The sequence below is a fragment of the Schistocerca cancellata genome, chromosome 5 (genome assembly GCF_023864275.1).
Source record: "Schistocerca cancellata isolate TAMUIC-IGC-003103 chromosome 5, iqSchCanc2.1, whole genome shotgun sequence".
In the NCBI taxonomy this organism is placed as follows: Eukaryota; Metazoa; Arthropoda; class Insecta; order Orthoptera; family Acrididae; genus Schistocerca; species Schistocerca cancellata.
Window position 1 is genome coordinate 628050268 of NC_064630.1, and position 16771 is coordinate 628067038.

At 39.2% G+C, this 16771-nt stretch overlaps 1 protein-coding gene across 1 annotated transcript in view; it reads right to left on the reverse strand.

Annotated features, from left to right (window-relative positions):
* LOC126187999 (glutamate receptor 1-like) overlaps window positions 1-16771 on the reverse strand; it is a 1505209-nt gene that overhangs the window by 107713 nt on the left and 1380725 nt on the right. Inside the window, exon 14 of the mRNA XM_049929408.1 lies at window positions 13408-13606. Coding sequence (XP_049785365.1) covers window positions 13408-13606 — 199 coding nt within the window. The remainder of the gene's footprint in view (window positions 1-13407; window positions 13607-16771) is intronic.

Sequence of the window (16771 nt, forward strand, 5' to 3'; positions counted from 1 at the left end):
CGAGAAACTTTTCACTCAGTGAGTGGCTCACAAATAAAGGGTCTGGCTATCTCTGGAGGTATTGAAATTCCATTCTATCAAGAGCCAAGTTGGATGAGCTAGTAAAAGATGTGGCAAGGTATCGCACCTTTCGTCCTTACAGCGTGAAACTGCCCTAATGGCGGTTAAACCACGGCAAAGTGAACTACTCCATTAAAGGACCGAATGTTTATCCCAAATATCAGCAGAACAGGATGTAAGACAGGATGGCTAATCCGTTAAATTTTCCAGAGGCCAGATAAAATATCCCATTAGAATGCCCAAGCTGATAAAATTAAATGGAGAAAGAACCACAATTTGAAACAGTGAAAATGGCAACAACGAATTTCACTTTTCTTCTGTTTCGTGCAAACATTTCACATCGGAAATTAAACGAATGAATATTGCTGTACTAAAAATTTCACAACAGAGAAGCCTAGACTCTTGTGACTCCTGGATAGATGATTATTTGTAATATGCCTTGGACCTGTACAAGAAAGTCCTCAGATGACAGGTGTCCATATTATTCTTAACCATCAATTGGTATGAGAATAAAATGATACATCCAGTATAACGAGACAATAATTCTTGTTAGGGTGGAGACAAAACCAAATAACACAATTTCAACCCAGATTTATATGTGCCGACACCTGCACATGGGAAGGACGAAATAGATGCGAGAGATGAGAAGATATAGTTGGTAGAGTCATGAGAGAAGGAAATATTATCTTGCTGGGTAAATTTCGAGCTGTAGTTGAAAACGCAGAGGAAAGAATGGTGGCTGGAAATTTGGAATAAGGTCAGACAATAAGAAATATTATATGCTTTACAAATTTTCCCAAGATATTAACTTTGAACCACAAACATCTTTTATTCCCATGACACCCAGGAAAGATATACACAAAGACTTGGGGGTTGCACTACATAGCAGACTGAGTTCATAAATGATAGACCATGATTTAAGAACTAGGTTAAACATAGAACATTGTACTCAGGATGCGAAGGTGAAAGTCATCGTATAATAGTATTAATGATAAGGATTGAGAAAAACAAGAAAATCACGAAGGGAGGGATGTATAAAGGGTATTAGAGAAACTGAATAACAAAAATTTTCTGGAACTCTAACAGCAGTCAACAGGAAGGAAAACAAATGTAGGAACCTGTCATGACATTCAAAAATTAAAAACTGGTATCCTAAAAACAGAATGAAATAGTAAGCAATGAAAAGTAAAAAAGAAAACTCTGTGTTACTACTGACAGACTCTTTGTGATGTAACACAGAAGAACTCCAAATATTTCAAGAAAGAGGAAGACCAACAGTAGTGCAAAAGCTTTAAAAAGCAGATCATTAGGGAGCCACGACAGGAAAGAGAAAAATATCTTGACAGTGTCTCCATGACAGTGGCAATGGTATGGAAAACTGATAACTGCCCTCGTCCTCAACAAAATGTAACAAAAACTGGAACTGGTTCTATCACTTCTGAGAGCCTACTTGAGTCAAGAAATAACACACGACCAGAAGTGAATATTAACTTTAAAATTAGTTATGAAGAAATAAATACACATAGAATTTTTAGATGTATTTTATAATGTAAAGTGGGACGAAATGTTCGAATTACAGAAGATAGAACAGTCAAGAGGTGGAGAACTGCTTGTTAATCGTCATGGATCAGGAGTGCAATGCCCAAAGGTAGAGGCTCAGGGGGCTCGTCTGGCATGTGGATAGGTTCTTTTATAGGCTGAAAGAACCCCTAATTAGGGCCAATGGTTAAATGTATGCTGAGACCAAAGATACAGCAGGTACAAAATACTATACACAAAGTTAAAGAAACAGATTCATAATGCAGAAATAGACATTAAACAATTAATTTAAGAATAGTGACAGACAACATATTAAATTAGCAATAATTACATATCCTTAGAACATGAAGGCTACACAGGTGTAGACAAAGGGTAATTATGTGGCAAAATTCCTTGGACGAACAACAAAAATTTTTGCAAGTATGTGAAGGACAAAAGGACTGAAAACTGTAATATTAATAATACTATTGTGTTCTCTTAACTGATCAACAAAATTGAAAAATATACAGACACTGTCATTAAAGGAACTGAAGGAATGAAGGAAAACAAAAAAAAAAAAAAAAAACCGGTAATACAGCTCCTGAGAGAACAAATACATATACAAACATAAGCCATACACAACTGAAGCACACACAACAATTTTACCTAAGACTGAGGTATCTCACAGCAACCCAACTAAGCTGTGAAAGAAAACAGCAACTAGAAAAAGGACTAAAATATAATGTAAACACAAAAGTAGATGAAGTATACATAAAAAAAACCTTATAATACAGCCAGTGCTTTTCTAAAACAGGAGGAGAAAACTGAAAACAGCAATGTGAGCACTGGTCAGAAAAGAAATACAAAAAATTAGGACAGACAGGAATTATAAAAGACATGAAAAAAACAAAACACAGAATCTATAACACTCAATAAACTAAAAAGAAATGCTAAAATAAAAACATCATTATTTCAAAAGCAGGCAGAGAAAATGCAATTGTCCTTACAGACAAACAACAATATTTTAACAAAACTCAAGAGTTCACTGAATGAAATAATATTTAAAAACTGAAATCAGATCCAACAAACAGATTCCGAGATCTCAAAAAATGTAGACTTCATACTAGATGACAGGTAATCCCACTGCACCCACCCTCTAATCCCAGCCAAAAGATTCATAAACCCAATACCCCATTAAGACCCAGCATAAACACCAAAGAAAGCTAACACAAACTTGCAAGACACATGTTGCAATTACTACCTGAAACCTATAAAACAGAAGAACTATAAGAAACACATCACAGTTAATATAACTGACAAAAATCCCAGTTACAGCTACCCTTCTATCTTCTGACATAGAAATTATGTACTCTGACATCCCAGGAGTAGATAAAATAAACATCAATCAACAAAACTGGAAGGATAACAGCCAACTACCAGATGAACACATCAAAGGAATATACTAATTGCTGGAATTGATAACTGAACAGAACTACTTTGAGATTAATAATGTATAATATTTACAACAAGATAAGCTACCAGTGAAAACAACAGTGCCAAGTGCCCTAGCTATCATTTTCATAAAACATATGGAAAACATGACTTTTAAATCATTATCACAAACAATTACAATGTACTTTTTGGGATTAGATACAGGGATGATATTTTTTGTTCAAATACCTAACCAGCAGTAAAAATTTACCAGTTACATCCAGATATATACATAATACACAGGAAGATAAAATTCGAAATGGAAAAGGAATATAACATCCAAATAAACTTCTTAGGAGTAACCACAAACAATACATAAAACAAAAAGAAGATTCAAGGCGGTGAACAATGGCATACAAGCACAAATTCACACATCAAACAATAACCAAATTCCAGAGACAGTTCATTCCAAACGTACATCCCAAAAGAAATAAAATATATTGATATCTACCAGAAAGCTATAATATAGCAAGTGCAATGCAATACATGTAATGGAACAAATGCAGGACAGACAGCAGAATATAGACACCCAGCACAAAGAAAAAAAACAGAGCATAACATATGCGACAAGCACCTCAACTTCTGTGGGACATTCAAGTGAAAATAATCACAAACCTACTACAACAGAGGAAGATGTGAATGTAGGCAGAACCAATAATGAAAGACAACTCCTAACCTTACAAGAAAATTACTACATATACAAAAATAAATATATACTCACAACTATATGAATGAAAAGCTAAAGAAAAAATGGTAATAATGAATAAGCAGAAAAATTTTGTCACAAAATTTCAACTCTGGATAGCTGATGACAGCAGGGACTAAAATAACTAATGTTGTGTAGGCCGACAATGCACCATTTTTAAACTACAAAAACTTGGCGCCACAGTAGTAATTTTGGTTCCTTCTGGCATCAGCTATCCAGGGTTAGAATTTCATGACACAGTTTTTCTCCACCCTGTATATACAATATTAATGTATATATATACACCTGACATTGTCAGCTGTATTAGTGGTGATCTTGGAATCTAAGCACGGGTGTATTTCTTATTACAGAAGTTTATTCGCCCAATGCCCAGATCACGTGAAAATGCTCAATGATTATTAGTTTCAGTAAAATCATTCGGCCATCTTCAGATCATTTCCATATAAAATTGTTTTTACAGTTTCAATCCATTTCGTTGACTCTTCACACCAACTAGAAGAGTTGACATTCCATAATAGTCCGGCCGAAGTGGACGAGCGGTTCTAGGCGATACAGCCTGGAACAGCGCGACCACTACTGTCGCAGGTTCGAATCCTGCCTCGGGCATGAATGTGTGTGATGTCCTTAGGTTAGTTACGTTTAAGTAGGGGTCTGATGACCTTAGCAGTTAATTGCCATAGTGCTCAGAGCCATTCCACAGTACAGTCTCTCATCATACAAGAAGAGACTATCTGTGCAAACAGTGTACAATAGTCACAAACAAAGTATGTAAGACGTATATAAAATCATGGGAGTATTTTATACATGTCTTATGTATTTTATTTGTGACTATTGTGCACTGTTAGCACAGCTATTCTCTTATTGTACGATGACAGATGGTATTATGGAATGTTGCTTCTGTAAGTTGTGTTCAGTTAGTGTGAACAGTCGACAAGACGGATTGACAATGTAAAAACATTTATTCTGTGCAGATGATCTGAAAATCGCGATTTAATTTCGCTGAAAGTGGTAGTCATTGCGTATTTTTATGCGATATGGGTAAATAAACTTCTGTAATAAGAAAAACTACTGTGATACATATACATAAAAACAGGGAGCAAATATTACAAGCATTAGAAGATTTCGTCAAAGATCTATGGAATATGTCTTCAGTACTTGGAGGATCACAGAGAAATTAAAAACGTGAATAAACAAGATTCATGTTGCCAATAATATTTATTTAACAGTTCATTCTTTTGAACTGGCTTTCTGCTTTCTAAGCCATCGTCAGATAAACTTAATACTTAACAGATATTTTATACGTCTGAGACAGCTAAAATCTAATACATAGATTGTATCTCAAAACTGTGAGACATTTCACAACTATATATCGATACAATACATGAGCAATATGAAATTCACAAAGTATTTCTGGAAAAGTGATTCTTTTATTACTTTCTACGCAAAGGAGAAAAGTATAGGAATCTTTAAGCTGAAATGTTGTATGGCACATACTACTAAGTATGGCCCAGGCTGGTGCATGAGATACATAGCCAAGGAAAGTGGGATGGGGAAGACGTGAGAAAGGAATCAGTAGAATGTACATGTGGAAGTGTTACAAGGCATATTATCTAATGGTCTCAAAAATTTTAATTGACTTCTGCTATTTTAGGAAAGGTGAACAATGAAACTGTGTTTGTTCATTTATGACCATCTGGTGAGTCTTTCATTGTTATTTATTATTAGCTAGAATTTCGAATAATGTGTTTTCTCTCTACACTGAACATCACATTTAATTTCGTAAGAGTGACATTCATTCAGAGCATGTTCAGCAAAGGTGGAATCTTTATTTTCAGTTTCCTGCGCCTTTCGTGTTCCCCAACAGTAGCAAATATGGCCCTGTCCGACTGACCTACATATAATTTTCCACAGAGATTATAGGAAATCCTGTAATTTCCACTCTTTTCTAAATACGGGATTTTTTCTTTACTGTTCAACAGAATGTGGCCAACAACAGAATTCCTTGTATAAAAATCTGGAGTGTATTTTCTGGATTTTAGTCTGCTGGCATGTATCTGTGAATTCCTGCTTACGTATAGTGTGAGGATCCAGTGGGGATCGTTGTGGTTTAGTACTGTCTGAGGAGGCTACAGAAGTGCTGTTACCCCCAGTCTCTTCTTTCTGCTAAGTATGTTGTAAATTAGAGTTGGATTGTAACCATTGTTTTACGCAATGTTTTAACTATTTTCAGTTCATTTTGAAAATCTGGTTTGGTTTGTTGTGTAGACAGTAGGCAGTGCATCATGCAGTTGAAGGCTGCATGTTTGTGTATTATGGGATGCTGGAACAAGCTGGTATTACTATGTCTGTAGAAGTCACTTTCCTGTATATCTTAAATATGCGCTGTTGCTTACTGGTGTCAATGGTAGCGTCTAAAATACTGATAAGATCTTCTTCAATCTCCAGCCTCACCTTAATTTCTCTTTGATGTAAATTTTAATGTTGAATAAGTTTGTATAATTGACTCATGGTACCTGTCCACAAGCACAGTTCATCATCTACATACCTAGTCCTCTGTTGTATTTTACTACTTTGTGTCTCTTTCTCTCAAAATTGTTGTCAGAATTACCCATAAGCATTTCAGCTAATAAGTGGTCAGTGACATCCCCATTGCTAACCTGTCTGACTCCACAGAGTCTGTTGAACTTGGAAATAGTTTTACTTAAAGCATGTTTTAGTTGCAATCTTATATTGCCTGCCTCCTCTGGATTAGTTCTGGTTTTACGTAAAAATTGTGTGCATTTTTCATAGCATCTTCAACAAGTTTTTGTTTTAATTAGTTAATGTCTTTGGCTTATTTATGACAAGGTGCTGAAACTAAAGACACTACATAACTAACTCGAACACCTTCTTTCTGAAGCTTAGGTAACCAAATAAAATTGGGGTGCTCTTTTATTCAGTTTATGAGGCATATTGGCAGGTTTTAATAAATATCTTCCCTTCCACGACATTTTCAATGTGGGATTTCTACAGATTTGAGAAATGTGAACATTTTTCAGTATATTCTGTCTTACTCAGTAACACTGAAACACATCTTGAGTAAACAGTTTTTTTCTACAATGTAACCAAAAAAAATGTTCAAATGTGTGTTAAATCTTATGGGACTTAACTGCTAAGGTCATCAGTCCCTAAGCTTACACACTACTTAACCTAAATTATCCTAAGGACAAACACACACACCCATGCCCAAGGGAGCACTCGAACCTCCGCCGAGACCAGCCACACAGTCCATGACTGCAGCGCCCCGACCACTGGGCTAATCCCGCTTGGCTACAATGTTGTCAAAATTCTTTGCTCCCTACAACTAGCGCTGAACATATCTGTATTTACACATATACTGTTTGTCAGACGATCTGTCAACAAAACATCTGGTTGTAAATTAACTGAAAACCCTCTCCAATTCCCTCAGTGACTTAATGATCCCAAGCAAATGTGTTATGGAAGTGAAGAACCTTACTAAAACATGCCAATCCATATTTACTTATAGTGATTCAAAATATCTCACAAACATGAATACAAACATGAATACAAGAGTTGACATTCCACAATAGGCCGGCCGAAGTGGACGAGCGGTTCTAGGCGCTACAGCCTGGAACAGCGCGACCGCTACAGTCGCAGGTTCGAATCCTGCCTCGGGCATGGATGTGTGTGATGTCCTTAGGTTAGTTACGTTTAAGTAGGGGTCTGATGACCTTAGCAGTTAATTGCCATAGTGCTCAGAGCCATTCCGCAGTACAGTCTCTCATCATACAAGAAGAGACTATCTGTGCAAACAGTGCACAATAGTCACAAACAAAGTATGTAAGACGTATATAAAATCATGAGAGTATTTTATACATGTCCTATGTATTTTATTTGTGACTACTGTGCACTGTTAGCACAGCTATTCTCTTATTGTACGATGACAGATGGTATTATGGAATGTTGCTTCTGTAAGTTGTGTTCAGTTAGTGTGAACAGTCGACAAGACGGATTGACAATGTAAAAACATTTATGCTGTGCAGATGATCTGAAAATGGCGATTTAAATTCGCTGAAAATGGTAGTCATTGCGTATTTTTATGCGATATGGGTAAATAAACTTCTGTAATAAGAAAAACTACTGTGATACATATACATAAAAACAGGGAGCAAATATTACAAGCATTAGAAGATTTCGTCAACGATCTATGGAATATGTCTTGAGTACTTGGAGCATCCAGAGAAATTAAAAACGTGAATAAACAAGATTCATGTTGCCAATAATATTTATTTAACAGTTCATTCTTTTGAACTGGCTTTCTGCTTTCTAAGCCATAGTCAGATAAACTTAATACTTAACAGATATTTTATACGTCGGAGACAGCTAAAAACTAATACATAGATTGTATCTCAAAACTGTGAGACATTTCACAACTATATATCGATACAATACATGAGTAATATGAAATTCACAAAGTATTTCTGGAAAAGTGATTCTTTTATTACTTTCTATGCAAAGGAGAAAAGTATAGGAATCTTTAAGCTGAAATGTTGTATGGCACAGACTACTAAGTATGGCCCAGGCTGGTGCATGAGATGCACAGCCAAGGAAAGTGGGATGGGGAAGACGTGAGAAAGGAAACAGTAGAATGTACGTGTGGAATTCCCTCAGTGACTTAATGATCCCAAGCAAATCTGTTATGGAAGCGAAGAACCTTACTAAAACATGCCAATCCATATTTACTTATAGTGATTCAAAATACCTCACAAACGTGAATACAAGGCACCCAGATTGTATGGGTTCCCTGAGCTTCACAAAGAAGGTAATCTAGTAAAATCTGAGTATCTTTAGTTTCAGCATCTTGCCATCAATAAGAGATTGACAAATTTTTTAAAACTAAATTTCAACCAACATTTTGTCTATCCATTCCATCTGATGCTAAACTAGCACCACTTCCTGTAAGCAGTGTATTTTCTAATATTTCTATGGGGAGAATTTATACGGATATATAACACCAGATAGAATCTAGTGGAGACAAAAAGAGAAACAGCCCCAAGGTACTGAAATACAATTAGGTATGTGGCTGGTGTACTGTGCTTGTAGAGAGGTACCAGGAGACAGTTAAATAACCTTTCTCATCATTAAAATTCAGAACAGAGAAAAATTAAGTTAACAGTGGCGTTGGAAGGAGACAGTACAAACATTTTAGACCTTACTAATGACAGTGGTAAGCAAAAGCATTTATTCAATATATATGAAACAGTAAATTCTACAGACATAGTAATACCAGCTTGTTACCAGCATCCCATAAAACACAAACGTGCAGCCTTTCACACTATTATCTACACCAGAAACCAAACCAGATTTTTAAAGTGAACTGAAAATAGTTTAAGATATAGCATACAGCATTGGCTATGGTCCTACTCTGATTGAGAACATACATGGTAGAAAGAACTGACTGAGGATATCAGTACTTCTTTATCCTCCTCAGATAGCACTAAAACACACTGACACAAACAGGTCCCCTCGCTATGCATAGATAGTACTTTACAGGTAAATAAAAGCAGACTACAATTCAGAAAATATACTCTAACTTTTTATACTGGGTATACTGCTGTTACTAACATTCTGTTCAGCAGCAAAAACAAAATTACATATTTAGAACGAGAGGGAATTTGTAGGATTTCCTGCAATCTGTTTGGAAAGTTATGTGTAGGTAAATCAGGCAGGACAATTACTAGTACAATGACTGAGCATGAAAGGAGTGGGAGACTGAAAAGGAAGATTCTAACTTTGCTGAACATGTTCAGAATGAATGTCACACTCATGAAATTAAGTACGATAGTCTCCATAGAGAGAGTAAAGGTAGAAAACTGACATTACTCGAAATACTTGCTATTAACGAATACCAATCAAATAATCAGGGGCTGGTCGTTAATGACCAAACACATTTTCATTATTATTCCTACTAAAATAGCAGCGAATAGTTAATATTTTTGTCACCATTAGATAATATGTTATCTGTTCCACGCCCCCTATCTATGTACTCCTGTCGCCCCTTTGACCCACCCGATTTCCCGGCTTGTTCATCACATTGACCAGTTTGTCCGTAAAACACAGTAGTATTACTGCCTTCCCCTACGATTTTTGTTTATACATTCCTAAACTCTTCCTCTTTGCGTATAAAGTAATATAATATTTGTTTTCCGAGATACTTCGTGAATTACTTAATACATGTGTTTCTGTTGCGATACACAGTCGTAAAATAACACATAGCTTTGTAAAACAATTTTTGTACAGGTATGAACCATATATGATGTTGTGTGTCCTGCCTGTTTACTATTAACTTATGTGATGGTGGCCTAAAGAGCAGAAAGCCGGTTCATAATGAACTGTTAAATGAATATCGTTCCGAACATCAATACCGTGTATTCAAGTTTCTAATATTACTTGAAACGGTCCTACCTTTCAAAAGATGCATCGGGAACATATATTGTAGTTATGAAAATAATGGCAGTTCACAGTATTGCTAGACGTCATGCTTGTAAAGAAAGGAGCCGGAAACCGGTACTATTGTAACAGAAATTTTCAGTGCTGCAGATGAACTGATACTAATGGAATTTCCTTACAAAATGATAGCGGGACAAAACAGTCCTACAAGATTGAAGCAACGCAGTATAAAGGCAGGATATATGTCTCACCCCCACAACCCACTGGTCTTGTAAGATACAAAATATTCACCAAAATTATCAGCAGCTGCAAAGGAAGGAAAAAAATCATTGTATTTCAAATAAACACAGTAACGGACTTCTTCCTGTACAATGCTAGACTTACAAATTATAAACTAAGTCATTTATTGAACAGAGCAACTGTCTGAATTTCCATTTTGACTGGGGTTCGTAGCTCAGTTTCAACAAAATTAATTTTCTCATTTTCTAGAGAGGAGGCTGTTGATTCAACTTGTCATAGTACAACTTAAGAAAAAGTATACAACGCAACAATGAGAACGAGCTACCATCGAGTTCATAGACTATAGCGTATGACTCACTGTCAGTATTCACGGCTTCCCTTAGGGAAGTATGCCGACTCAATATATGTCCGCATAATGGCGTACATGAATCTCAACCCTACATTTCCCTTACACTTCCTCAGGATAGTGAGAATTTCTATCTACAGAGCGGATTCACACAAAATTAATGTGCTCACACTTCATGTATCTATAAAATACTTATGAGGGGTGTTCATAAGTATTAATTACCATCTCGAAAAAATGAAGTTAACCAATTTATTGTGGTCTACCTGCACGCTAATTGTTTTAATTTGCAGTGGTCTCTCGTTCCACAGCTATTTCATTGAAACATGAGTTTGGACGCTTTCGCAGGTCGCCATACGGTGTATAAATTCCAGATTTACCTATTCGTTGATCAGCCTGTTAAGAAGTTACACAACTAATCGGTTTACAACTTGAAGGTTGGGACATCGAAAAGTCCCTCTACCTTTATGAAGCAAAAAGTTGAGAGTAAAAACCTGTTCCTTTTTCTCGCTATTAACAGCTTTTTATAAAAACACTTTTTGTGTTCAATACAAATTATCACCTGAAGATGCGCCTACAGTGGTGTGAAACTGGTTGCGTTGCGTAATAAACGAACCCTTGTACAGCTAATGCGGCTCAGAAACATTAAACATTATAAAGGGTTGACTGATTGATTTGGGGGAAGGGACCAAACAGAGAGGGCAGTGGTCCCATCAGATTAGGGCAGGATTGGGAGGGAAGTTGGGCGTGCCCTTTCAAAGGAACCATCCCGGAATTTGCCTGAAGTGATTCAGGGAAATCACGGAAAACCTAAATCAAGATGGCCGGACGCGGGATTGAACCGTCGTCCTCCCCGAAAGGGAGTCCAGTATGCTAAACACTGTGCCACCTCTCTCGGTTTTATAAAGGGATTCTATAACATTATTCCGGAGAATTATGGATAATTTCTTTATAGTAACAATATATAACCTAAGTTATGGTTGCCATAGCTGCGAAATAGTCTGTAGTAATAATAATAATAATAATAATAGGAGGCGGCGTAGGAGAAGAAGTTCTGTAGTCCGAAGCTTTCAACTCGTCCGCTCCTACGAGGAACACTCCGTGTTGTGTGACTGTACCAGAAACTGCAGATCGAACTACACTCCCGGAAATGGAAAAAAGAACACATTGACACCGGTGTGTCAGACCCACCATACTTGCTCCGGACACTGCGAGAGGGCTGTACAAGCAATGATCACACGCACGGCACAGCGGACACACCAGGAACCGCGGTGTTGGCCGTCGAATGGCGCTAGCTGCGCAGCATTTGTGCACCGCCGCCGTCAGTGTCAGCCAGTTTGTCGTGGCATACGGAGCTCCATCGCAGTCTTTAACACTGGTAGCATGCCGCGACAGCGTGGACGTGAACCGTATGTGCAGTTGACGGACTTTGAGCGAGGGCGTATAGTGGGCATGCGGGAGGCCGGGTGGACGTACCGCCGAATTGCTCAACACGTGGGGCGTGAGGTCTCCACAGTACATCGATGTTGTCGCCAGTGGTCGGCGGAAGGTGCACGTGCCCGTCGACCTGGGACCGGACCGCAGCGACGCACGGATGCACGCCAAGACCATAGGATCCTACGCAGTGCCGTAGGGGACCGCACCGCCACTTCCCAGCAAATTAGGGACACTGTTGCTCCTGGGGTATCGGCGAGGACCATTCGCAACCGTCTCCATGAAGCTGGGCTACGGTCCCGCACACCGTTAGGCCGTCTTCCGCTCACGCCCCAACATCGTGCAGCCCGCCTCCAGTGGTGTCGCGACAGGCGTGAATGGAGGGACGAATGGAGACGTGTCGTCTTCAGCGATGAGAGTCGCTTCTGCCTTGGTGCCAATGATGGTCGTATGCGTGTTTGGCGCCGTGCAGGTGAGCGCCACAATCAGGACTGCATACGACCGAGGCACACAGGGCCAACACCCGGCATCATGGTGTGGGGAGCGATCTCCTACACTGGCCGTACACCACTGGTGATCGTCGAGGGGACACTGAATAGTGCACGGTACATCCACACCGTCATCGAACCCATCGTTCTACCATTCCTAGACCGGCAAGGGAACTTGCTGTTCCAACAGGACAATGCACGTCCGCATGTATCCCGTGCCACCCAACGTGCTCTAGAAGGTGTAAGTCAACTACCCTGGCCAGCAAGATCTCCGGATCTGTCCCCCATTGAGCATGTTTGGGACTGGATGAAGCGTCGTCTCACGCGGTCTGCACGTCCAGCACGAACGCTGGTCCAACTGAGGCGCCAGGTGGAAATGGCATGGCAAGCCGTTCCACAGGACTACATCCAGCATCTCTACGATCGTCTCCATGGGAGAATAGCAGCCTGCATTGCTGCGAAAGGTGGATATACACTGTACTAGTGCCGACATTGTGCATGCTCTGTTGCCTGTGTCTATGTGCCTGTGGTTCTGTCAGTGTGATCATGTGATGTATCTGACCCCAGGAATGTGTCAATAAAGTTCCCCCTTCCTGGGACAATGAATTCACGGTGTTCTTATTTCAATTTCCAGGAGTGTATAAGATGCTGACGCAACACTGGTTAGATGGTCTCACCCTGAAGAAGTCCCAGGTGGCGCCGTGGTAGAGAGTGCCGTACTGCACCTCGGTCTGCGAGGCCAGGTCCTCGGGGCTGTTGATGGGCGCCACCATGCGCTCGACGGTGAGGAAGGCCGCCAGGTTGGCCGTGTAGGACGAGATGAGGATCAGCGTGAAGAACCACCACACGCTGCCCACGATGCGGCCCGAGATGGATCTGCAGCAGAAGCGCTTACTATAACATTCCGCCCTTCTCCCGGCAGCCTGTCGTTGACTGTCAACAACATACGAGGGACGCCCTTTACGTTTTTGCAAACAAGATACAAATAACTTTCTTGTTTCTCAAAACGCTCATCTTTAAAATTCAAACACTTTTGCCGGCTTTCCACACCATTTGGCAAGCTTTCTTCTCCACTCTGATGTTTCATAAACACAGTTTTGAAAATATTCTTAACTGTCTTGTGTAATGGAAAGCACTGCACACAATAATTTTGATACAAGGCAATAAAAAGAAATGAATGAATACTGGTAATGATAGATTAGTTCTATGTTTTTCTTCCGCCAAACAATCGATTGTTTCACTATTTCACGTGTTGTGTGATGGCTGACATTGCAATGACGAAGAATGACGCGACGTTTTTGAGTTCTTCACCTGATTTCATCTATGATTTGCACTAAACTTACTGTTCTTGGATGCTCTAAAGGACTGGTTTTTAAATTGGGTGTCGCAACTCCCAGGGGCGTCACCGAAGTTTCGTAAGAATAATAATTTGGTTTGTTTGCTTTCAGACTAAAGGAACCGCGAGTGCGCTAGTATTGGTATCTAATGATTCGGAAAGTAAGAGTTGTTACTACAGCAGGGTGGCAGATAACATTATGGCAGTGCATCGCAATACGTGACTCAATTTTCTTTTATTCAGTAAAAATCTGTTGAATGTTAGTTTTGTCTAATCTACACTACTTTTAATTGTTGTTTGTCTTCTATGGTTCGTGTTTCTTTGTCAGCGTAAAAAAAAAATTTAAATTTGACTACAAAACTTGATATTATAAGTGTACTATACCGTTCTAAAGACATGAGCAGAGGAATTTCAGTTTTACGCGTACTGCTATTGGAAATGAAGAACGACCACAGTGTGTCATTTCTTTCAGACTCCTTGCTACTACTGAAACCACACTAATAAAATAATGGGACACTTGGAGTCAAAATCTCAATTGTCTGCTCTACAAACCACAATAATACATTTACTACAAGTTAAAAGAAGTGATAGACAAAAATAGCTTTCACTAACCAAGCAATGATGTTACAAAGGCTCTTCTTCCATTTTACGGAGTTACTTATCGTGCAGCAAACAGCAAGAAACCTTATAACGTAGCCAAAGAGCTTCTCTTACTACGTGCTCAGGACATAGTATTTATTATGGTAGGAGAGTCAGACGGTCAGTAATTAGCAAATGTGCCTTTTGTAGGACATGACTGTTACGTGCGGTTCACAGATACATGATGTGATATACAACACAACAAATCGCCTTAAAGTTTTTGCGATATGACATTTGTCAGTGTGACACTTGTGCTGCCTCTGGGATGATATATTACGCGATACAGTACATGTTGCGACCCTCCGTAAGACAAGGAAGAAGATAGCCATAGCGTACGGATCTCCGTGCCGGCACGTTCACAGGAGCTCAGTCCGTCAGTTCACCTGATGATGGCGACATGTATGATCGCCGAAATATTGTGCCCGTAGGACACTGTAGACCGGCAGTACACCCGTGGATATTTTGAGCATGGATCAAGTTTGTGCTTTTGTTTCAGTTGAACGATTCTAAAGAGGACGTTATTGTCTCCTATCATTTTTCAAGCTCGAAAAACTAAAAAAGGTAAGTATGTACTGGATGCAACAATATAATGCTATAAATACCAAACTTGGTTCGTCTGTGGTTCCTAGTGAGACCTTCCAACACGAAAAATTCTATGGATTGTACAAAGTGGTCCAGGGAGTTTCTATTTTTGGAGCAACTACTGGATAATATCAGATGCTCTGACAAAACAAATTTTCAACTTGCTACTTCTCCTGCAAAGCTGCTCACGACAATAACCTAAGTCAGTGAAAGTATGTCAACTACGTTAAAAATGACACCATAAAAAGATTTATTTTTTAGTAAGACCACATAGTATGATACTTTATTCAGTGTGGTATGTACACTGATCCCCTCCCCCCATTATCGATGAACCTCGCCGTTAGTTGGGAGTCTTGCTTGCCTCAGCGATACAGTTGCAATCATACTGGAGGGGCATCTGTTGAGAGGCCAGACAAACGTGTGGTTCCTGAAGAGGGGAAGCAGCCTTTTCAGTAGTTGCAGCTGCCAATATAAAATCACCCAAAACTGCCTTGCTGTACTGGTACTGCGAAAGACTGAAAGCAAGGGGAAACTACAGCCGTAATTTTTCCCGAGGGCATCCAGCTCTGCTGTGTGGTTACATGATGATCACATCGTCTAGGGAAGGATCTTCCGGAGGTAAAATAACTCCATTCGGATCTCCGGGCGGAAACTACTCAGGACGTCGTTATCAGGAGAGAAAAAAAAACTGGCGCTCTACGAATCGGAGCGTGGAATGTCAGATCACTTAATCGGACAGGTAGGTTAGAAAATTGAAATAGGGAAATGGATAGGTTTGAAGCTAGATACAGTATGAATTAGTGATGTTTGGTGACAGGAGCAACAGGTATTCTGGTCAGGTGAATACAGTGTTATAACACAAAATCAAAGAGTGATAATGCAGGAGTCTGTTTAATAATAAATAGAAAAATAACTACGCAGATAAGCTACTATGAACGGCATAGTGAACGCATTATTGTAGCCAAGATAGACACGAAGCCAACACCCACCAGAATAGTACATTTTATATGCCAAGTAGTTGCGGAGATCACGAGGAGATAGAGGAAATGTATGATGAGATAAAAGAAATTATTCAGCTAGTTAAGGGAGATGAAAATTCAATAGTCATGGGAGACTGGAATTCGAGAGTAGGAAAAGGACGAGAAGGAAATGTACTAGTTGAATATAGACTGGGACAAAGGAATGAAAAAGGAAGCCGCCTGATTGAATTTTGCACAGAGCATAATTTAATCACAGCTAACACTTGGTTTAAGAATTATGAGAGAAGGTTGTATACGTAGAAGACAAGGGAAGCTTTCAGACTGATTACACGATGGTTAGCCAGAGATTTAGGAACCAAATTTTAAAGTGTAGGACATTTCCAGGGACAGATGTGGACTCTGACCACAATTTAATAGTTACGAACAACAGATCAAAACTGAAGAAACTGTAAAAAGGCAGGAATTTAAGGAGCTAGGACTTGAATAAACTGTAAGAACCAGAGG